Genomic DNA, 22,302 nt, shown 5'->3' with positions numbered 1-22,302 from the left:
GGAAAGGACGGCCGGTTATGAAAATTCCTGGAAAATGGAAAGGACGATAACGGAGGGAGTGTGCCGTATTCATAAAAAAAGAAAGTGCTCGGTTAAGTAAGCGGTAGCAACAATCAGCCCCCGGAGCGATATCACGGTTATTCTGTTACGTTAATAATACTAATGAACGGGATTGTGATAGAGAATTAATGAAGTGATCTGCGTGCAAAAGTACCTCGTTAAGTATCGCTAATGACAGTTAATGGGAAATCGAATTGTCGCGCGAAGTGCTAATTAAAATAAAAACGACAGTCGCGGTACCACTGGCAGATTTGTCATAATTTAGTAATTAGATACATACGTGGGATAATTAGGCGAAATTAATCGCATCGATCATTTTGCACCGGAAATTATATCGGGGCCCAAAGTAGAAAGGTTCGAACAAACGCGTGGATTTTTACGAGCAAATTTGATATCGTCAACAAAAGAATTGTCACTCATAAATTCTTTATGAATCATAAAAGTGCTCCAGTTCTATTTCTGCCACTTTCCGTTCGCTTCCGGTTCCTCCCAGCCGAGGATTTTTTTTTCTCTCCGTTCTTTTCTTTTTTCACGCGGCGGGAATCCGACAATCGCGTGTCTCTCCAGTGAACTTAATCTCACCCATTAAACAAATCTCATTTTCATTTTCATCCAGCCAAGTGTCCGCCTATTCGGCGGCGAGCCCTTGAACGTTCCCCGCCGTTCGATCGGAAACGTAAAAGGCACTTTCGATTACTGGCCGTAATCGACATTAAAGCGCTCGCAATTTCTCGCGGATTATCCCTCGGCGAGATCGCGCAGATTTCCACGCGAATTTGCAGCCGGGGAAAAATGTCACGCGGCGAACATGGAAAAAAACTGGGAAACTAGTTTGAGACGAACTAACGCGCGCGCGCTCGAGTTTAATTCCCACCGGGAATCATCCCCTTAGTAATCGACAAGCGCGCGCGCTCGGCGCGAGAAAAAGAACACAGGGTCAGGAATGTGACGCGCGAAAATGTCTGGAGAGTATGGAAAAGGGAAAAAGTTAACCCATCCACAGAGAGATTGTTCGAGCGTAACTAAAGCAGAAAATATGAACGGAATAAAGATACGTTTGCTTTTTAGGTCGAAGGAAAACGTCCCCTGTATTTCCTAGTTCCCGCAGAGCTTACCTCACGTTTCTCACGGAACGCGCGAAATTCTTATGAAAGAAAATTCAGGTGTCCTCCGGGACACCGCAGAGTTACGGCAATGATTCGATCTGCGACGACCTACTCACCATTTATGATTTTTATGTTTGTGGAACATGTCGAGCGCGTTGGGTAAGATAAGCCGTCACAACGGTGGCCAATTACATTTTTCAATGTAATCGTCTCGGGGGCGCGTGAAATTTTTCCAGAGATAATCATAATTACAATCTAAAGCTAGTAATACCTAGGAGTTTTCGTCGCGCGATTTAGAAGAGATGTAAAAAATTTTTTTGAAAATCTCTCGTAAAATATCGAGGCCTAAACTTTTCTAGTAGCTTACAAAATATTTTTCTTACATTCCTTAAACAAGATAGAGATAAACTTTAGGCAGGAAAAGGCGAGGTACAATACGTTAGTTGATAATCTCCGCTCGACGTTGTGTGTCCAAAAAGTAACCATGGACAATGAGTTAGGAACAAAAGGGGAAGTTTGAACAGAGGCTGGACGGGACGAATGGAGCAAGACATTAATGCGTAAAGAACGACAAGAGCCTGAAAAAGAATAGGCATAAAAACCCTTTTCTTCCCTCGGCCTATGTCACGCTTTTTTAACTTCTATTCTCTGTTTTCGCCATTCAACGGACATTCTGGATTTTCTTTTGCGCCGCGACCTTTCTATATAAATCGCTCCTTCAATTTTGCCCCCGCTTTTTTTTTTTTTTTTTTCTATTTATAGAATAGCAATTTATTAATAAAATTTATTTTAATATAATATTATGATAATACTGTATCAATCATGGTTTTTCGTTTTCTCTCGGAGCGCAGCGTTTAAACGGGGAATCGATTAAGCGGAGGAACGAGATAATTAATGAGAGCAACACGCGTTGTCGCGGGCAAACGCACACGCGGAGCTATCTCGCACAACCCGTTTGCAGGAATCAAAGCCACGGAGAGTCGCAACGTGCATTTCGCGCGATCGACCGTTCTTTCAATCTGCACTGGATGTCGGGGGCCGCTATCGGCCGGCATTCCGGCGTTCTCGACGAAAGCTACAACCGGCCCGAATAAATGAGCGAACGAATACATTGCTACACTCCAATAACGTAGTGCGACGAGAGGATTGCACAGGGAGCCTCTCGCGAAATTATCCGTGTAGCTTTTCCTTCGATTTCGTCCACCGTGCAGATACACAGAACGCTTCTCTGTTCGATATATCGAACGTGCATCGTTTACGTGCGCGACACGTGACGAGTTCGCGCCGGGCGGATAATCTCGTGTGCAGTCATCTAATTCGTATGCAAGGGCAAACACGTATTAGCACGCGCCAAAGCGGAAAATGCAGCGGAGCCGATAGCTCGATGTAAATTCGCGCGAGCAGTCGATAGCGAAAAGAAAGGCTGACGGGAACGAAGAGAGGCGTGACTCTCGTTGGCGATCTCCACGTCGCATCTTTCGACGGATGCAAAGAAACGTTCGCGGAGCTGAGCTGCTTCCTTCGTGATTACGATAGCAATATGGCGAGCACGTCGCGAGTAATTAGGACAGTTAGAACCCTGCTTGCAATTACAGCTATTCGATCCTTATTAGATATCTCGCCTCTCGATGTATCAGATTGCAATCGAATATTACATTTTCTTCTTAATGGAATTATATTCTTCGGTGAAAAAAAAAAATGTTACACCGATTATTTAGAATGTCTAAGTTTTCAAAATAATTTTGTTTTCTAAGGTAAAAAAAAAAAAGAAATAATCCGCGAAACACTCGGAAGAAAGAATTATATTTTTAATATTTTTCAAATAAATTTAATTACACTTAAGGCTCCGGCTCTTTTCTGTATACATTAGCTAAATTAAATGTAAGTGCAAATACAGATAGTTAAATAAGTTATGAATAAAAGATTATTTTATTTTGTAGGAATTAATTCTAACTACGGAGGGAGACAGACGGCTGAGTGCGCACACTAGCAGAATAGCGGTGAGCAACTGCTCGTCCGTGATTCTGACAAATTCGAGCCTGGTCTCGATGACCGAGCTGCGATCGGTAGACCTGGCGAACGTGGCGAATTTGACCCTGGTCAGGCAAAGCTTCGAGCTATCACAGTACAGCTCGCGCACGCGGATCTCCGTGCGGAACAGCAGCATCGACGTGATGCCGAGCTTCGTTTTTCGCGGCGACATCGAGGCGATCACGTTCGAGAACGTACGGATCGGCCAGCTGAGTGCCTTCTCGTTCGCCAATTTAATTCACACGGAAAACATACGGTTGGAGAACTGCCACATCGAGACAACGGAGGCACAGGCCTTCAAGAAGTTCGACGTCGACTACTTGCACGTGATCGGCGGCACGTTCGGCGATCAAATGCCAAGTCGCACTATGAACGACATCGAAGTCTATCGCAAATTCATGCTGGACGGCGTGAAATTGGGCGTCGTGAGGAGCAACGCCTTCATCGTGAGAAGTCCACGCACAGTGGCGATACAGAATTGCGTAATCGATAACCTGGAGAGCGAGGCTTTCGACGTGACGGCACACGGCGCCGTTATAGTAAAAAACAACACCTTCGGCAGCATCAGCGTGGGCGCGTTTCTGGGTATTCGCGCGGACCGCGAGAACAGGCCGCCGTCGGCGTCATCGTCAACGACACACGATCTCACCTTCAAAAACAACAGCATTACCAGCTTCGAAGAAGGCTCTTTGATGTTCGACCGCGCGAGCTTCCGACCCCAGCTCGACAATCTTGTCATCTCGCAGCCATGCGACTGCCAAATGTTACCCATATGGAAGAACTACGTGCTCAACTATACCAACGTCTACTCGCGGTTCTATGCGAGAGAAAACTCGCTGGTACCGCCGCAGTCACCGACCCAGGAGCCTATCAACGAGACTCCGGAAACCTTTCAATGTCTGGACGGCGGGACGAACGGTGCGCCGATCACCTTCGTTGATTACGAGACGCGTCACTGCTCCCTCGGCGGCTCCATGGTCGTCTTCATTCTAATTATCGTGGGTGCTATTCTCGCCCTGATAGTATTCGTGGCTTTGATCGTGTGGTGCTGCCAAAGGCGCCGACGAAACAACAGAAAAAAGTGGATTAGCGTGCCGACCAATGCACCCGACGTGGTCTCGAAGAAGAACGGGGTGATCGGCAGGGAAGCTGCAACTTCCGGCACACCAGTCGACAGTAGGATAACGATGGTAGTGCCAGACGGCAGATTGTATCGAGAGACGGAGTTTCATGTGATCGTCGAGAAGGCCGAGCCGCTTACGACCGAGTTGTAACGAGACGCCCCGGGCGGCTCGACGAGGAGGCCTAAGATCGTCACTCCCGTTGAAGAAGAACTCGAGTGGGCGGAAACGTCGAGCCGCTTTAGAGTGTACAAGCTGTGAAAGCTACAAGAGAGAATGCCGTGCGATCGGCGCCAGTTAGGAACACTGACCGCAAAGACTTTGGATCCAATGTGCTCGAAAAAACGCGAAGACGTCCTGCCAATGGAGAGAAGGAGTTTTCTCGGATGCTGCTCGCGCCCGTAGTATCGACTGCGTGAACCTTTGTCACTTGAAGTGTAACAGAATGCGAAATGTACGCAGTCCTGAAGTCGTGTCCTGTTTTTAATTTAATTGTCTCTCCTAGTACAACGCAGTTCGTAAGCTTCCATTTACATATCACGTGCGGTCGCCGATTATTCAGACCTCGCGCTTTTTTCTTTTCCCGAGTCGTCTTTCACCGCAAAAGCGGTCGCGGGAATTAAAAAGTTTCTTCCCTCCCCTCTCCCAGAACGAGTCGCAAATTTGGATAATCGGCCGTCGCAGCTAGTTAAGTTTATCGTTAAACTTTTTGAAAAAGAAAAAGAGAGGACCGATGTAGAAGATAAAGCGAGAGACCCTCGTCGAAGTGATACGACTTAGCAGGAAGAAAAAAAAAGAGAGAAGAGCATAACTCGTGTAGAAAAAGAAAACTAAATTTGCTGTCTTGCGTAAGATACGCGATTGAATCGATTTTTCGCGCGTTGCTTTAGATTCATCGATCGGTAGCGCGCGGTTATCGACGAAATTATTAGTGAACGTTTCGAGCGAAAATCACGGTACGAAAGGACCAAACAAAATGGGATGACTACTCGCTCGGACAGCTGTGCCATTCCTGGAGTGATGCGACACATAAATCGTGTTCATTCCACAAAAATTCTGATCTCGACTACAAGGATATAAAGCGAACGGACGTATGAAACTCTTCACTAAGCTTTCATATCAAAATCGTTCCAAATTATCATTTTTATAGAGAAAAAGATTGATAGTAATGTAACAAATTAAATAGTAAATAAACCGGCAAGATCAATTCAGATAAGTTAAAAAAAATACCCCACACCTCATATCAGTGGCGAATTTATAAATAAATGGCATATATATCGTTGGATAAATTGTGAACAATATTTTTAAAAATAATTACAATAATTTAAATAAGATTATTTTTTATTATTTATCAAAGAAATTCTTATGTAAATCAACTTTTTACCAAATAATTTTCTAGAAACGTTAGTTTCAATCCCTCGTAAATGTAAATTCGCCACTGTTTCGTACGAAAACAGCGAAATTTGCCAGACCATAAAACCAGTGAGTTAATTTTAATTGTATTGTATTGTAAACTTGTTATTACGTTATTTTATTATTACCGCATTTATTTAAAGCAAAGATTTGCTATATACTTTTGCGATATGAAAAAGAAAAGAAAAAAAAAACTGTTGTTACTGTTATTATAATTTATATTTAATCTTAAGTAAAATCACAATAATCAAAATGCTGCGAATTGTTCTACGGAATTTGATATGTGTTAATGTAGCGCTGAAGAATTTCAGCGAAACAAGTGATCTTGTACAACCAAACAAAAATTACTTCGAATATACATCCCGTCATATAGCAATATTCTTCGACGCATTTGATCTATGCGTATAATGAAAAGATTTTAAGGAACTCGATTATGAGTGAACATATTCCTAGATCATAATCAATGAAAATAAATAAATGTTTTCCTGTCCTCTATCCCTTTAATTAAAAGAAGGCGTGTGTCGTGACATCGATCTAATATTTTGATAATCATAAAAAGGCATTTCGAAGAAGAAGTAAAATAAAGCTTGTCCGAAACTGTAATTTAGCGTACGGTTAACATTGATTTACTGAACAGAAGGCCCACCACACTTGAAGCACTCGAAGGCAGAGGTAAGCAATGTTTCGTCTCGAGCACGTTACGGAAGAAATCGAGTCTCGGAAAACATTTTTGTACAATGAAAGGCTGATATAACGTTTGCTATGGCGAAGCGTTCTCTCGATCTCAGTCAGTCCTCGGCGACCGGCTGCGCTCCACGGTACATGCACCACGCGCTTCGTGTGAGATTCGACACACATCACGCTAGGGTCACATACTCTATCCCGCCGTCGTCGCAACAAACGCTATATCTACCTCTCAAAGTATCTCTTATATTCGTTAATTCAAACTTCGCCAAGGTCGGCTTTATTAGCATTTTGATATTAATATCGAAAACTCAGAGTTCAATACGTATGCAAACTATATACAGGTATGTATACGCGTGTAATTATCGTTGTGGTGAACAAAATCAGTTTATAATGCTATATATAGTTGTAATTATCGTGAGACTGTGATATAACAGCCGCCGACTGTATAATTTATTTCACATTGAACGAGCAAAAATATAATAAAGATGATACCAATAATACGGTTGCTAATCATATTAAGATTATTCTCGAAGGAGATTACGTGCTAATATTCTTCCAGTTAATAATATGTACGTATACCGTTTATTGAATTGCCGAACGTTGATTGAATTAAAATTTTTATATTCCGAAGTTAATTGCAAATAAAAGTAATTATATAATTGTGATAATAAAATCATGTAAAATTGATCAGAAATTCTCTATAAATATTTTATATGTTTACGTTTCTGTTTTACTAAAATCCACGATTTGAATACATCGTAGTTAAAAAATAATGTTAGATATTCGTACAAAGTTATAATGTAATAAATAATTTTACTCAATTAACCTTGTTTAAGCGACATATAACAGACAATAAATAAATAAAATATAACAATTTTTACAAGATAAAAAAGAAACTGTATGTCGGGTATGCATTAATCATAATAAAACTATTAAAATTTTTATAAGATAAAAAAGAATCGCGTACGTCAAATGTGCGTTGAATAAAAAAAAGATATCTAAAATTTTGAATATTTAGAAAATGTGAATATAATCGTATTAATCGATTTTTTATGATATAATTACATTTTGTCAAATGTTTTAATATATATACAGTTTCTTTTTTCTTTTTTTAGGCTAAAATTGTTGTTGGACACTTACCTGTATGGTAGCACGCCGTCGAGAGCCTGTGAAACTGTAGGTGGAGATGCGAGTGCGAATCCTCGTCCGAGTAATGCCGAATGTACAGAAAAAATCCTTTTTGCTGTTTCCTGCATCGACTCCAAGTCCTCTTCAACTTCTTCCGCTAGAAATTGTAATATCATAAATCAGTTTATCGAAAGAATTTTATATTACTCTTTATACAAGTGAAACAATAAAAATAAAAGTCACCCAGGATAAAAATGTATGTTGTACTTACAGGATACAGGAGGTAACGATAAATTTTTCTTCATTAGACTCGCAGAACATGCTCCTCCGAGAAAGGACAATTCAATCTCTAAATTTTTTAAACCATGACTGGACGTTATCCAATCGTAACCAATAACTAAGCATTTAAAGCCATATGTGATGGAACTCTCATTCTTCATATAATCGGATGCAGTCTCCAAAGAAAATATCACTTCATTCCCTAAACACCAAACAATTTGGTAAGTTACATGTAATATATTTTTCATTAACGTTCTATTTAAACATACCTGGTAACACAACTGCACTTTGCGGCCATTGATTTTGAACATTACTTAACTTATGTAATACTGGCCAATACATAGGAGCATCTTCGCCTGTAATATTTGGAACTGTCCTGTAAAGATAAAAATGAAACATAAACGTAAAATATAAGTGTATAACGTGCTTGTATATTATACAGAATGTTCCATAGTAAACTTTTTCGGGAGTAGGTAGAACTTATTGCGAAAAATGTAAAACGGCATAAGACTTTTTTTCTTGTTTTCGTTTACTATGGAACACCATGGGATAAAAATAAAACATTTTATCTACCCCGTGGAAGAGTTGGAAATTATATTTGGTATATAAAGCTGTAGATAATCTTCTGGTTGAGAAGTTCCACATTCTGAAGTAAATTCAACAGTTAGCCATTTTACTGTTTCCGGAAAAGTGACTTTATAATACGATACTGTCGCTGGTTTATAAGGATGTTCGCTTTCGAGCCAAGTATAATGATGGCTGGTAGTAACTGGAGCGGCAAAGTGTGATTGAGTTTCGCTATCTTGGGATATTTGAGAAGTTCCCATCGTGGACATTAAATTTAAAGCTGCGACGTGTGGCAACATCTCTTGTATTAAAGTAAGGATTTGTACGCTGCTCTAAAAAAAGGTAAAACAAATTATATTAAATATTTTCTTTATTATCACGTGTTATCACTTAAAAGTTATATTTAAAACGATTTATAAACTACTTACTCTGGGATCTGATGTAGCTAAAGGACTAATGTGTGCCATTACTAGCGGTAAGAGAGTCGTTACAAAAGTTGCATTACCAAGAACGTCATTAGCTATTATTTCTTCTGCTCTTTCTCTCGCCAAAGAAAAAATTTCGTTCGACCGTTGAATGATTGTTGCTGTCATAGCAAGTGTACATTTTCTCGCTTGCACTTCCGCCATAGCTTTGTTCGTATGTTGCCCGTCGGAATCTTGCGGATTTGAATAGTATAAGACATGCGGTATTTGGCCTCTAGTTTGTGTTGTGCCTGTAATAACGTAACATATTACATATTAATATACATATACATATACATATATAATATATTGTATAATATATTAATACATTCTACATATTAAATATATAATTACATAATACATTTTTAAAAATATATATATAAATTTAACGTACCGTTGAAACTTAAAGAACAAGCTGTGAAAGTAAATGTTGTGCCATCAGCTCCTTTGACAACGCTTAGGCCGCCGTCACCATTACTAGTTCGTCCTCCGCGATTTCTTAATCTGATAGCATACTTAATATTTTCTTTTATAAGTACTGGTTTGTCAAATTTCAGTTCTACTATGTCATTGATACAATCATCCGGTCCGAAAGATCCTCTCGTAAAATCTAAACTGCTCCAACGTTGTGTATGTGACGGGTCGTTACCGGTATTATTTTGCTAGTGCAATAAAATAATCATAATTAATGCAGTAAAACACAAATTTATGAAAACATAATAACAAAATATTAATTACATTACTTACATCGTCTAATAACTCCAACTCGTAATCATATACTCCGGCACCTCCATAAATACCAACGCCAGCTATAAGAATGCCCGGTCTGTCGACGGAAAAGCAAATAGCATCCGGAGAACCATTACCCGTATTCCACGATCTTGACTGATTGGTTCTTGTAAATCTCGAGGGCGTCGTATACATGAGTCTGCCGCAAGCTGCTTGAAGTTCATCCTCATTTCCACTCGATTGTGCCGCTAATTCAGCGATAACTCGGGCTAATAAATAACAGCAATGAAGAACCAATTCTGGCAAAGATTGAGTCTTTTCTCTACAAAGATTTCTTTTGACTGGAATTAATATCAGATCTAGCAATCTATCGAGTACTTCGCGGAACGACCAGTTCAAGATTTCTTTTCCGGAGCTTTCCACTTGAGATTTGTAACTAATTTGTTCCACCAAAATCGGATATTGATGACTCTCCGTTGAATTCATCATAAGTAAACCGGCATTGTCAGACGGACTAAGCTGTCGCTTTACTGTGTCACTATTATCCATAATGTTGCTCAAGATTGGAAATGTACACCTTAGTCGTATCGCCGAGTTGCACAAAGAAGCCAATACGGCCGAAAGAAGACGATCTTTTGAGGTCGTGCCTTGTTCTTTATCAATATCCGATAATAACTCACATAAGGAGGTCCATTTAAGATACGCGGTAGGATAAAATGCGTGATAACAAGCTACGAACGTTTTATGACATTCGTCCAGTAAACTGTTTGTCATCTCATTTCCCATAGAATTATTAGAACTTTTATTAGATCGTGTCTTTCCTTTAATTTTCAAAGTAATTGGTAACGAATCAGATAAAATTTGACGTAATAATGCTCGCACTTCGCCTATACATTCCGCCAAACGCACTGATTCGGGAGGAGTTTTTTTAATAATGTGATTAGGGTAGACTTCATTGGTATATGTTCTAAGTAATCTCAAACTGACTTTGCTTATGTACACCAATCGTTTTATCTCGAGCATTGCTAGCATCACATGAGTCGATGACGCGATATGTACGGCCATATCTGCCAGTGTTACTTTCAATGTATTCCAGCTCCATTGAAGAAGAGAAATCAAAGACTGAAAGCACTCTTTTGTGACAGTTCTACTAAATTCTCTTTTTAAAACGTAGACAGGCTCAGTTTGATCTCTCTGCCTGTTTGATGTCTGATTTTCAGGCGTAACAACACGGTACAGTAACTGTGGAATCTGCCCGGCATTAACGTCGGTGCCATTGTTAGATCTTTTAGAAGACTTGAAATAAAACATGACTTGATCTTCCGCGGTGACCATTCCTTGTCCACCAGAGCCGCAATCACTAGAAGGTCCACCGACCTTAGCCCATGCCACGTACCACCTGTTTGCTTGCAAAGATATAGGCTCGTCAAATAATATCGAATATTTTTGTCTTGGACCACACTCATATGGAATCTCTTCTGTCTCTGCGAGTAATTCGCCATCGTTTTCTTGGTCCCCACCGTCAATTCCGATGTCAAACAACTTAATCTTGGCAGTATATTCTCCTCGACCGCCAAATAAACCGTAGCCACCTAATATAATATCTGTATCGGGCATAAATCTAATCGCCTCAATTGAATGAGCAGAATACCCCCAGCCTCCTCCGTGACTTTCAAATCTGCTAACAGTAGCGTAATCCTCACGACTGTAAATTTTGCCATGCATTGATTGATTACATTCGTTTTCTTCAATTATCAATAAATTTTCATCTTGAGCTTGCGTTAATGTATCTAAACAAGCTAATAAATGTATCGCGGCTTGAAAACGCGTTACAAAACAATTCGAAACAACCGGAAGCACCAAACCAGGATTAAATATAGATAATTCCAAGCCGGGTATTCTTCTAGCTTCCGTTAATAGTATATTATACAAGCTTATCTCGTTATTTGTTGAATTGTAGGTCCAAATAACGTTATATAAGGGATCCAGACATACTGCACAATTACTAAAATCAACTTGTTCTACACCGGTAAAACTATTACACGTTCTATCGCGTTTACTTATCACCAGACTCTTGAAAGAATGTGCATGTTCATTTTGATGAGGTATTAAGATAATATAATTTTTATTCGCCATAACGGTGCTTCTTGTTAAACTAATCGAATTTATTTCGTCTATCTTAACGTATGTTTGATCTCCAGCGGCACCAATCCACGTCGCTCGTCTACCCCATCGCGGACCAATATTTGGCACTACATTTGGAAAGCTATGCCAAGGTTGAGAGCAGTCGGCACGACGATTTACCTGAGTAGTAGTATTTGTAGACTCATTTTGACCATTCCACCAATTCATACCGAGTTGTCCTTTTTGGTATGCACCAAACGTGTAAACTTCTCCCTTTAAAGTAAGTATAACAGTATGATTACTCCCGGCGGCCACTTGAGTAGCAATAATTGGCAATTTAACTTGAATGGGACCCGCATGTGCCACTAAATCTCCAACACCTAACTGACCGTATATATTACTGCCAAATGTATATACTTCTCCATTTTGCAAAAGTAATACTGTGTGATGCAAACCACAGGATACTTGAATCACAGGACTTTCGCTAGGAATAGGAACTCTGGCCGGCGATATACTAGCAATTCTTGCCGCGTCTCCTCGTTCCACATCGCTACCACCAACACCTTCTTCGGCCGCAAGATTAACTCCCAGTCCCAATGCCACTTTTTCCGAAAATCCTTTTTGCACAATACTGGGGCCAGCTATGCGTTGATTATTCGATCCTTTAATTTTTACTCCATATTTGATAGTGCTCGGTCCTGCTTTACTTCTTTGTCGTTGCTTTATCTCACCCAAACGTCTCTGCAGATACTCTCGAAAATTAGAACCCGATATACCGTTGCTACAACTCTTTCTCGCACATGTACGGCAACATCCACACTCTGCGCATCCACTGTCTCCTTCGCCACATCCGCATTCCTGCCCGGGATTTCGATCGGGACGTATACTACTCAGACATGATATGCTATAACCGGTACACTCTCTGCAAATCGTGCAAACCATGCAAACGCGATGCCTCCACTGATGTTGCCCCGGAGGGCACATTCCTCTCGTTTCTTCCCAATCTTCCACAGGATCGACGCTTTCTTCCTCGGCTATTATCAATTCATCTTCTCCTGTACCCATTTCCATTGCAACTACAGTCATTTCTTTATTCACAGTATGCACCGTTGCAGAATCACGACCACACTGTCCTTTATTATTTATACCGAACGTATATAGATGTCCTTTGTTAGTCAACGCCGCAGCGTGAGCTTTTCCTAATGATACACGAACTATACATATGTCTCTTAAATCAGTAACTAATCCGGTCACTGGATCGCTGTGCAGCGTATCTTTACCGAACATTAATAGAGAGCCGTCTTTCGTGACTAAAGCAGTAGATCCATTATTACAAGCAGCATCCACAATAAACTGGCCTTCTACTTTTGACATTTTCTTTGGTTTTACTGGTTTTGGTTGTCTACGCGCTTTATCTTAAAATAAAATTCATAAGTTAAAAAAATTTTGCTATTAAAAATTATTCTTGTAACAATACTAAATTACTATAATATTTTAACTTACTACTATCTCCATCTTCTCCACGTCTAGCAGTGCCAGTAAATAATACAGAACCATCTTCCATAACCATAACGACATGTTGACCATCATGTCCTGCCGCAAAATGCGTAATTCTTGGACCTTTACCAAAAGTAAGTTCCAACCATCTATTAGGCCTTGTATTACTCTTCATGCCTAGACAAGTTCCTTTTCCGCTATATAATAACTAAAAAAAAAAATATATATATGTATACATATACATAAAATATTAATTTGTAGATAAAATAAGTTGATAACATTTATACATGAAACGTTAAATAATTTCAACAGCTTTAAAATATTTACTTTTCCAGACACTGTTTTAAGTAAACCAAATTCCTTTCCTGCCGTAACCATTACAATTTCATCATCACATCCCGGATTCAAAGTATGTATTGCTTGTTCTTCATCAAATGTTGCATATCCAAATATATCCACGCATTTTCTTACCAATTTCAATGGTAATTCCGAGGCAACTGTCACAGGATTACTTAGAGTATTTATCGTACGTACTACATAACCTTCCTATTAAGATAAAACAAAAAAAATTAAATATTTTAAACAAACGATAAAATATATTATATTATATACAATTACGTTATTTACATCTTTGCCAGCCGTTATCATTCCCAAATTTTCACCATCAGAAAACATGACAGAAGATGACCAATCTTTTCCTTCCAATACGGCAATTCCTGTTACTATAAGTGTTTCTGTATCGATAATTAATAACTCACTCTGTTTTCGAGGTGCACATTTAAAATATAACGAACTCTGTAAAAAAACATATGACATTATTATTAAATATTAAATTAATATTAAATATTAAATTATGTATCCATAAATAATAATAATAATTAAAGTATTAATATGCAACTAACATTCGCATAACCAAGCCATCCTACTTCTGTCGGATAGAAATCTGCTTTATGTATGTATATGTGTCCCCATATCGTACCATCGTGGCCACTTCCGATTTTTAATAAACCACGAGATGTATGTAGATATAAATACTTTCCATCGCTCACAAAACTACTTTCATTCAATACCATATTGTTTATCTCATTTGGTAACTTAAGTATAGAGGTCCATATCTTAGAACACTTAGGAATGCCGTACGTAATCCAATCTGGTCTTACAAGTTTGCCTAACAAAACAGCATGAACACTTCTTTGCAGCGACGTTAACACACACGGCATCTAAAATACGAAACATTAAATTTTCTAATATAATATTAATCAATAATTATTTTCAGCAGTTATTAATACCTGAATATTCTGTACTGCTAATGCTCTAGGAGACATAAGTAAAGCAGCTATTGCTGCCAACAACCGTCCAGTATCTCCTCTGACTACAACGAGACTCAATAAACAAGCACAAGCAACAGCGGTCAAGTGACTGCCGTCATTGGCAGCGGCTGATTCAGGACCATGAGAAGTTGCAAGATCCAATAACAGATCGAATAGCGGATCTAAAAAAAGGTAAATTTTTGAAAAATTTGTCACTTTGCCAATTAAAAAGATCGATTATTTAGAGATATTAACCAATAACGTCATCTGGTTCAGACTTGAGGCCTTCTGGTAGTTGCCCTTGTAAAATATCCAATAAAGCCGACAGTGCTTTTGTACATAAGATAGGATCAATTGTTCTACTCTCCCTCATCAATGTAAAAACACTTCTTAAACCGATACCTACAATCTTTATTAAAACAATCTTTTAAACTACATACGTTATAAATTATATATATTGCATAAATATTACGAAAAAAAAAAATTATAAATATTCTAATAAAATAAAAGAGCAAAGTTAAAAAAAACTAATTTTGAGCTGCCATTACCTTTGGTAAATTTTGTATAGTTGATATTCTGTCTTCATCATCGCTTTCCGTATCTATAGTATCGCTAAGATCTGGTGGCGGAGAATTACAATTTGACGCTCTATAAATCTCACTTGACAATTTCGCGTGCTTCTCTAAAATAGCGTTTCTCACACTAGCGAACACAGCGAATGCTGAGGCGTTACAAGCCGTTTCTATCTCGGGTGGATTATTAAAATTTAATTCTCCATTTAAATCGATCTATGCATAGAAATAAAATGTGTTAGAAATCGTTTATATCTAGAAATTACAGGAGGCAAAAGAATTATAAATGTCTGATACCTTTTTCTTGTCTCGTTTGCGAATAGCTTTATTTTTCTTACATTTTCTCCATTCTCCCTTATTCCTAAAAGACACATCATTATAAATGTAATTTCTTAATTAAATCGACCACACAAAAAAAATACAACAAAACGTATTTTACAGTGCCGCTTAAACTTAAATACAATAAAATTGTTTTGTTACAAACAAACATAGTAATTATCATACAATAATTATGTACAATCAACAGCCATTCTATTTATTCTATTTATAAAAACTACTTGATTACTCCACATATTCTAATTGTACGTAAACGCGATAAGAAACATATCTATCATACTCGTAAAGGAATCGATAAATCATTCAAAAGGGTTTGAATAAAAAGTTAAAAAGGGCCGAATAAGCGAGCTGATAATTAATAAACAAAAAAATTTGAGGTTACGTTCCACGCTGATAAACGCGGCCGCTTTGCTTTTGATTACCGCCGCCGCAGCAACAAAAGAAAAAAAAAATGCCCCTCGATCGGGAACCGAATTCAACGACCCTTCGCCGTAAGGTCCGCCGATCGAGCGGCAAAAGGGCGGCCGAGAATCCGAGAATCGGCGGCGGCGGCGTCGGGTAAACAAATCGGCGGGAGAGGTTATACGTCACACATTGGTCGCCGCACCTCTGCGCCTCGGCGATGTTCTTGAAGAGATCATAAAAGCACTTGGCGTAGCTCTCGGGCTCGGGCAGCAGCCTCTCGTTGTCCCCGGACACCATGGTTTCCGCGCAAAACTCCCGGCAAGTGAGTCACCAAGTCATCTTCGTGACACTATCGATCGTCGACGCTCGCCGTACCCCGTGTCACTCGCCCCATGTGATCCGCGTTTCCCGCGGGGGGGTTAGGCGATATCCTGGAAAGAAGAAAGCGAGAGAATACCGGCGACGGCAACGTCCTACCGACGACGACGTGGGAACTCCACGGGGGCCGGCTCAGACGGGAACTTTATTCGGCGGCACTCCGACAGCCCACCACGCGAGATTCAAACGCGCGACGTATTCGCTCCGCTCCGTTCGTATACAACTTTGCCCGAAACAGTGCCAGGCGGAGTGCGCGCACGAGAGTGCTCGCACTCGCCGCGACTTCGATAATCGACTGCCTCCCCGCTCTGAACCGCTAAATAAAGAGCCGCAGAACGCTTTGCGCAGCACACGAACATGGCTCTTTATTAGTGTAAGTTGAGACCGCGGCTCCCGATCTCGGAACAATGTAGTCGAGACGACCGTTTATCGTTAAAGGAGGGAGACGCGATAGCGCAGGGGGTCGGCCGTCGCGAACCGCGCGAACTTCGTAACGTCCCCTCGGATGGATTTATCGCCGCCGCTAAATGTCAACGTGTTTATGCGCGACGAACACGTCACGTCACACATATGTTAAGAGTCTGAGAGAAAACGTTTCGCGATAGCGATTTCTGAGCGTGTATTAATCGCGCCGCGTGCACATGCATGTCGGACGCACAGGCGTGCATTTGTTTACAGTGTTTACAAAAACGTATCGCGGTCGCTGATGATTACAACTCGCGCGATAAAGATTTATCAGTCAGATATTCGAGAAAATTTACGTTTGCCCGCGAGCCACCGACTCAGAACTCGGAACGCGAAAAATGAGAGAATAGCGATCAGGTTTTTCGCGAGATCGACTAGATCTTAGAACCGCGACGATCTCCACGAAAAATGACATCGAGTAAATCTCGATACGTACAAAATCTCGGGAGATTTCGCTAACACCCCCACGTATCGGTACGCACGCACTTGGGCGTGCGTCCGCCGCGCCGCGAACGCGCCAGCACGGAACGGCGATGCGACACGGGCTCGCGATATGCACGGTTAAACGCTTCGATAAACGTGTCACGTCGCGAATTACCGAGGGGGAGAGCCCCCCCGCAGCTCCTGAAATTTGCCAAGTATGAGCGAAAAGTACGTGCTACCGTGAAACACGAGAGCGACGGAGTAATATTGAATCGCGATATGAGGCGGTACACACGTCGTGCTATATGGTGAGATTGCCGTTCGTGCGGACCCGTATAGTAGCGGGAATCTAACCTCAAAGGCGAGGCTTCGCGATTCGATTTTCCAATTTTTTCGATTCGATGCTGAAGTACCTTGCATTAGCACGTCATCGCAAAAAAATTTACTCCCTGTACAATTTTCCTTCAAGACGCGTGAGATACACACCCGCACCTTTTCATAGAACTTGCGAAAAAGCATCCAGTCATGTATATTGGTTTGCAAAACATATCTTGTTTTTATCTAATCTACTTAATTTTCTATTATCACGATAGATCGGAAAGCGGAGGAAGCATGTATCATTGAATATAATTTATCAGTTGAAAGAATCAAGTCTTATTGAGGAAAACCTGAGTGGGGAAATCCTAACACTTAAGTTGCATTTAGTTTTAATATTTAAAGTTGTGATATTGAAGCTATGTATGAGCAGATAAAAGACACTTGCAACATTATTACATACATGGTAAAAGGATATGACTTATCATGATATCATCTTTTTGGTAAGTAGAATAATTCTTAGTTGTACTATGCTTTATAAAGCAAAACATTTATCATTTGTATTTTGTTTTCAGCCTAGTCAGATGAAAGATTTGCTAGTACAATTGTACCACTGTTCTGTAAATGTAACCTAAGCAATAGGCAATAACTCACTGAAAAAATTCTAAAAAACTAGTGGGAATGGGCAATTGTTTGTGTAAGGATACTCCAGGGATATATGACATTGAGACCTATGGTAGTAGTAATCATGCAGAAGTTCAGAATACCATAATACCAGAACCTAGTATTAGTATAGTTTCATGTAGCAATTCGGCATCTCCTGCCTTTAAATTTCCTACATCATCACACATTGACAAACTTGTACTGGAAACACTTGGAAGTCTGGACACTTTGGTAGATAAGTAAGTATAATATGTATTAAATGTATTTATATGCTTTTTGTATCTATGTATATATTTACATGTTTTATTTCTTATGTTCAGCGATCATGAGCCACCACCAGCTATGTTGAAGTTAAATGCCATTGCAGACAAAGAAGATGGTTGGATACAAGTAGTTAGTTCTATGGTTAATGTTATTCCAATGAACAATCCATTGGGTCCTTCGGTTATAATATTATTACTAGATGATTGTCCTTTACCTTCAAAGGTTGGAAATTAATTTGCAATTTTTTTAAAATTATTTTTATCACTTTAATATTATTTACAAAATTGTAGAAATTGAAATAACTGTAATAATGATTATCTTTTTTTATGTTGTAGGAGTCTGTACTACGATTATCGCACATGTTTCAATTGCCTCAAAAACTTGGACAAATTCAAATTACAATTACACAGCAACGTAATATATGTGTAGTACTTGGTTGTATTGCAGAGAAACTTGCTGGTCCTAGTAGTATTGCAATATTATCTGATGCTACTTTAGATTATCTAGTTTCAAATCTAGTATGTTTTTTAATATTAATAAAATACAGCAATAATTAATCTTTGATATCTTTTAACATATATTTATATTTTTAGCGAAAAGAAGTTGAGCCTTATGTAATGTTATATTCTTTGATAGCACTAGAGAAGTTTGCACAAACAAGTAAGAAAGTTATTAAATGTTATTAAATTCTTCGGTTTTTTTAATTATTATTAAAACTAACTGGTATTTATTTGTCAATAGGTGAAAATAAAGTAACTATAAAAAAACGTCTTATGGCGGAAAAACAAAATCCATTACTAGAATTAGAAAAATGGGCTACAGAAACGCATTATGTGCGCCGACAAGTTGGTTTCTGTGCACAATGGTGTTTAGATAATTTATGTAAGTATAATTAAATTTTATAGTGCCATTAATTTACTTTATTCAATAAATAATAAATAACTAATTTTTTTTTGTAGTCTTAATGGAAGGTAGAAAATATTCCCACGATTCCGTCGATGTGACGGGTATTAATGTAATGTTAAATACGAAAGATGTAAGTGAGTACCTGAAAATATCCCCTAATGGTTTAGAGGTAAATATCTTGTTAGACTATTTTGTATCTTTGTTGCAAAAAATAATGCAATTTTGTAATAATGATTTATTGTTACTTTAGGCACGATGTGACGCTTATTCCTTTGAAAGTGTACGGTGTACATTTCAAGTAGATTCGGGAATATGGTATTATGAAACATTGATAATAACTACGGGAGTTATGCAGATTGGATGGGCCACGAAAGACAGCACGTTTTTAAATCATGTAAATACTCTTATTGGAAAAAATATATTTTTTTTTTTATTGAAATACAAACTCAGAATTATTGTGTTACATATTATCGTAAAAATTATTTTTTATTAGGAGGGATATGGTATAGGAGATGATGAATTTTCTTTGGCCTACGATGGCTGTCGCAGACTGATTTGGTATAATGCACGAAGTGAAAAATTTCACAACAGACCATGTTGGAAATCTGGTGATATTTTAGGTTGCTTATTGGATTTAAATAAATTAGAGATAATATTCTCTATTAATGGTGTACCACTTAAACCGTGCATTCAAGTATTTAAAACAGTAAGGTATATATATATGTATATATAGATTTGTTATTTTATGCTACGAACGTCGAAGTAAAAACAATGGTAATGTCTACGATTATTTTTAGGTCTGGATTCTTTGCAGCAGCTAGTTTTATGTCATTCCAACAATGTTTATTTAATTTTGGACACGTACCTTTCAAATATCCACCCACTGATCGAGAATTTCAAAAATTTAATGACTATGCTACATTAAAACCGGAAGACAAGATCATACTTCCTAGACACATATATCTAGATCAGTTACGAAGGCTTAGTGTTAGGGAGGATTCCTGTACATTATGCTTCGATCAAAAGGCATCAGTGAGGTTACTGCCATGCAATCATAGGTAATATATTTAAATTCAAATTTTATAAAACCATAATTTTGTACAAGAATATACGTAATAATCGATTTACTTTTACAGAGGATTTTGCCAAAGGTGTTCAAAACAGTTGATTGAATGCCCAATGTGTAGAGCTACCATTGAAGAAGTAGCCTCAGATAACATATGACATCGATCATCTCATATCAATATTCATAAATTATTTCGCCACTTCTTTGATGTCATACAATTTTTATGGAAATATCACGAGATAATCATAATTATAGATAGTTATTTACGTCGTATATTGTATACAAGTATCATGTGTCACATAGTATTTTTCTCTATGCAATACAATGCATTAATAAATAGAAAGAACTATAAATTAATTTTAAAGAAAAGATTTCCGTGATAATACATTGCAAAGATTTGAGTAAGTTTCTATTAAAAAAAAAAAAAATCAAAGATCTTAAAGATGATGCGTAAACAAATCTTTTACAAAGATAAAACGTTCTCCTGTTCCATACTTCTCTATACTTTTTCTACTGTATAGATTTATAGTAAGGTACTTTGTGATTTTAACGATATCGTCATAAGCGTTAACTTTAACAAAATTGAAATAAATACTAAATGGCTATATACTGAATTAATATGATTAATATATAGAGAAATAAATAAATGAGAAGAAGTTATAACAAATAGATCGGAGAAAATTAAAAATCAGAAAACGAGCACAAATCAGAGATCGCGAGAGCTCAAGCTCGATAAGAAATTTCATATAAACTCTTTTGATGGTGACAGATGTGTTTGTCATCATAATGTCGTATAATTACTATTAACATAATGTAAAATCGTATTTTTTCATGTTTCGAATTAAGTAATTAAGTCTGATTTTTTTTTATTTCTGTGTATTCACAACATTGTCATATCGTTTCCATCTAACGACTTATCTTTATGACTTTGAGTAGAGTTCTTGTTCTATCAATTGTATTTATAAACTCTCGCTTGAAAGTTTTAAAACTTGTTACTGAATTGCGACATTTCAAAAGTTATTTGTTTATTCTAACGTAAAAACATTTTTTTTTTATTAGATTTACAAAAGTTCAGATTATATCTTTAAACTATTTAAATTCTTAATAAGTTGCGTAAGTGAACATTTAAAACTAGTGATCTAATGTGAGTTTATCTTTAAGGAATTGTGAAATACTGATAGTATATATTATATCAAAAATACATACGCTACATACATTCACGTACACATACATACACATATATATTATATTCTTGGGAAGACATAAAGAGAAATTTAATGTTTTATCATATACATGTATTTTGCAAACATTTTTTTATAAAGTCTTATTTTTGTTATCAATTACCTATCCCGTTATTTTAATACAAATAATACCCAATATTTTATCTAGTAATATATGTCATGTTAAAAAATATAAAAGAAAATTACTTATTATATATCAATTTTTATAGTAATGTATGTACGTTTTACTAAACCAGTATGTGAAATAATAAATCACGTCAGTTGACTCCCATCACCTTGATCGGCAGGATTTGCATTTCTGTCGTCGATGGTAACATCACGTTTTGAGATTTTTTGGAAACTAAAAGTTTTCATGCGGCATTAAAAAAGCTTGCGCGAAACTTTAAATTATTTAATTGTAATTGAGAAGTAAAAATTATTGCACGTTCTCTCGTTTGACTTTGTGTCACGAGAGTAATAATTAACTTAAAAAAAAAAAGAATATAATTGAGGTCCAAATGTATATATATTTAAATTATATTTAAAGAAACGAGAAGTGCTAGATTTTGATCTAAATTCTATATTTTTATATTATATTATGTACGTGTACGTATGTGAGTGTATGCATTTGTGTTTGTGTGTCTGGTGATGTAGATATGTGGAATGAGCGAGCATATATGTGTACACACGTGTATGCGTGATCTTATAATTACAATGCTTTGAAATAATTTTCCTCACGTATTCATCTTTATTGATCATGCGTTATAACTTTT

At 37.8% G+C, this 22,302-nt stretch overlaps 3 protein-coding genes across 16 annotated transcripts in view; 2 read left to right on the top strand and 1 right to left on the bottom strand.

The window, feature by feature from the left end:
• The window catches only part of LOC139110107 (uncharacterized), a 43,242-nt gene extending 38,455 nt beyond the window's left edge, over positions 1-4,787 (top strand). For both annotated transcript variants that reach the window (XM_070669683.1, XM_070669691.1), the window contains one exon: positions 3,107-4,787. In XM_070669683.1, coding sequence (XP_070525784.1) covers positions 3,107-4,471 — 1,365 coding nt within the window. In that variant the 3' untranslated portion in view covers positions 4,472-4,787. The remainder of the gene's footprint in view (positions 1-3,106) is intronic.
• Positions 1-16,484, bottom strand: part of Hiw (MYC binding protein highwire) — a 164,755-nt gene extending 148,271 nt beyond the window's left edge. For 7 of the 11 annotated variants that reach the window (XM_070669455.1, XM_070669496.1, XM_070669464.1 and 4 more), the window contains exons 1-16: positions 16,032-16,484; positions 15,386-15,449; positions 15,065-15,304; positions 14,772-14,925; positions 14,496-14,698; positions 14,109-14,426; positions 13,834-14,001; positions 13,534-13,752; positions 13,213-13,414; positions 9,604-13,124; positions 9,251-9,518; positions 8,821-9,107; positions 8,399-8,724; positions 8,095-8,201; positions 7,818-8,027; positions 7,559-7,703 (exon numbers count right to left, since the gene is read on the bottom strand). In XM_070669455.1, coding sequence (XP_070525556.1) covers positions 7,559-7,703; positions 7,818-8,027; positions 8,095-8,201; positions 8,399-8,724; positions 8,821-9,107; positions 9,251-9,518; positions 9,604-13,124; positions 13,213-13,414; positions 13,534-13,752; positions 13,834-14,001; positions 14,109-14,426; positions 14,496-14,698; positions 14,772-14,925; positions 15,065-15,304; positions 15,386-15,449; positions 16,032-16,126 — 6,527 coding nt within the window. In that variant the 5' untranslated portion in view covers positions 16,127-16,484. The remainder of the gene's footprint in view (positions 1-7,558; positions 7,704-7,817; positions 8,028-8,094; positions 8,202-8,398; positions 8,725-8,820; positions 9,108-9,250; positions 9,519-9,603; positions 13,125-13,212; positions 13,415-13,533; positions 13,753-13,833; positions 14,002-14,108; positions 14,427-14,495; positions 14,699-14,771; positions 14,926-15,064; positions 15,305-15,385; positions 15,450-16,031) is intronic. The other 4 variants (XM_070669529.1, XM_070669538.1, XM_070669483.1 and 1 more) reach the window with 1 other exon arrangement.
• A 140-nt stretch (positions 16,485-16,624) lies between these two features.
• Positions 16,625-21,618, top strand: LOC139110079 (RING finger and SPRY domain-containing protein 1). Of its 3 annotated transcripts, none has more exons than XM_070669659.1 (12): positions 16,625-17,323; positions 17,689-17,913; positions 17,986-18,312; positions 18,394-18,559; positions 18,673-18,855; positions 18,931-18,997; positions 19,079-19,219; positions 19,297-19,412; positions 19,494-19,637; positions 19,737-19,954; positions 20,041-20,301; positions 20,380-21,618. In XM_070669659.1, the coding sequence occupies exons 3-12, from the start codon at positions 18,092-18,094 to the stop codon at positions 20,465-20,467; spliced, it is 1,605 nt and encodes a 534-aa protein (XP_070525760.1). In that variant the 5' UTR covers positions 16,625-17,323; positions 17,689-17,913; positions 17,986-18,091; the 3' UTR covers positions 20,468-21,618. The 3 variants fall into 3 exon arrangements, with proteins under 3 accessions (XP_070525760.1, XP_070525744.1, XP_070525752.1); XM_070669643.1 differs by having other exon boundaries at positions 16,625-17,403; XM_070669651.1 differs by having other exon boundaries at positions 16,625-17,913.
• Positions 21,619-22,302: the final 684 nt, after the last annotated feature.

Source organism: Cardiocondyla obscurior, linkage group LG02 (genome assembly GCF_019399895.1).
Source record: "Cardiocondyla obscurior isolate alpha-2009 linkage group LG02, Cobs3.1, whole genome shotgun sequence".
Classification (NCBI taxonomy): Eukaryota; Metazoa; Arthropoda; class Insecta; order Hymenoptera; family Formicidae; genus Cardiocondyla; species Cardiocondyla obscurior.
Note: the sequence above shows the minus strand (reverse complement) of the source record. Positions and strands in the feature narration are given on the sequence as shown.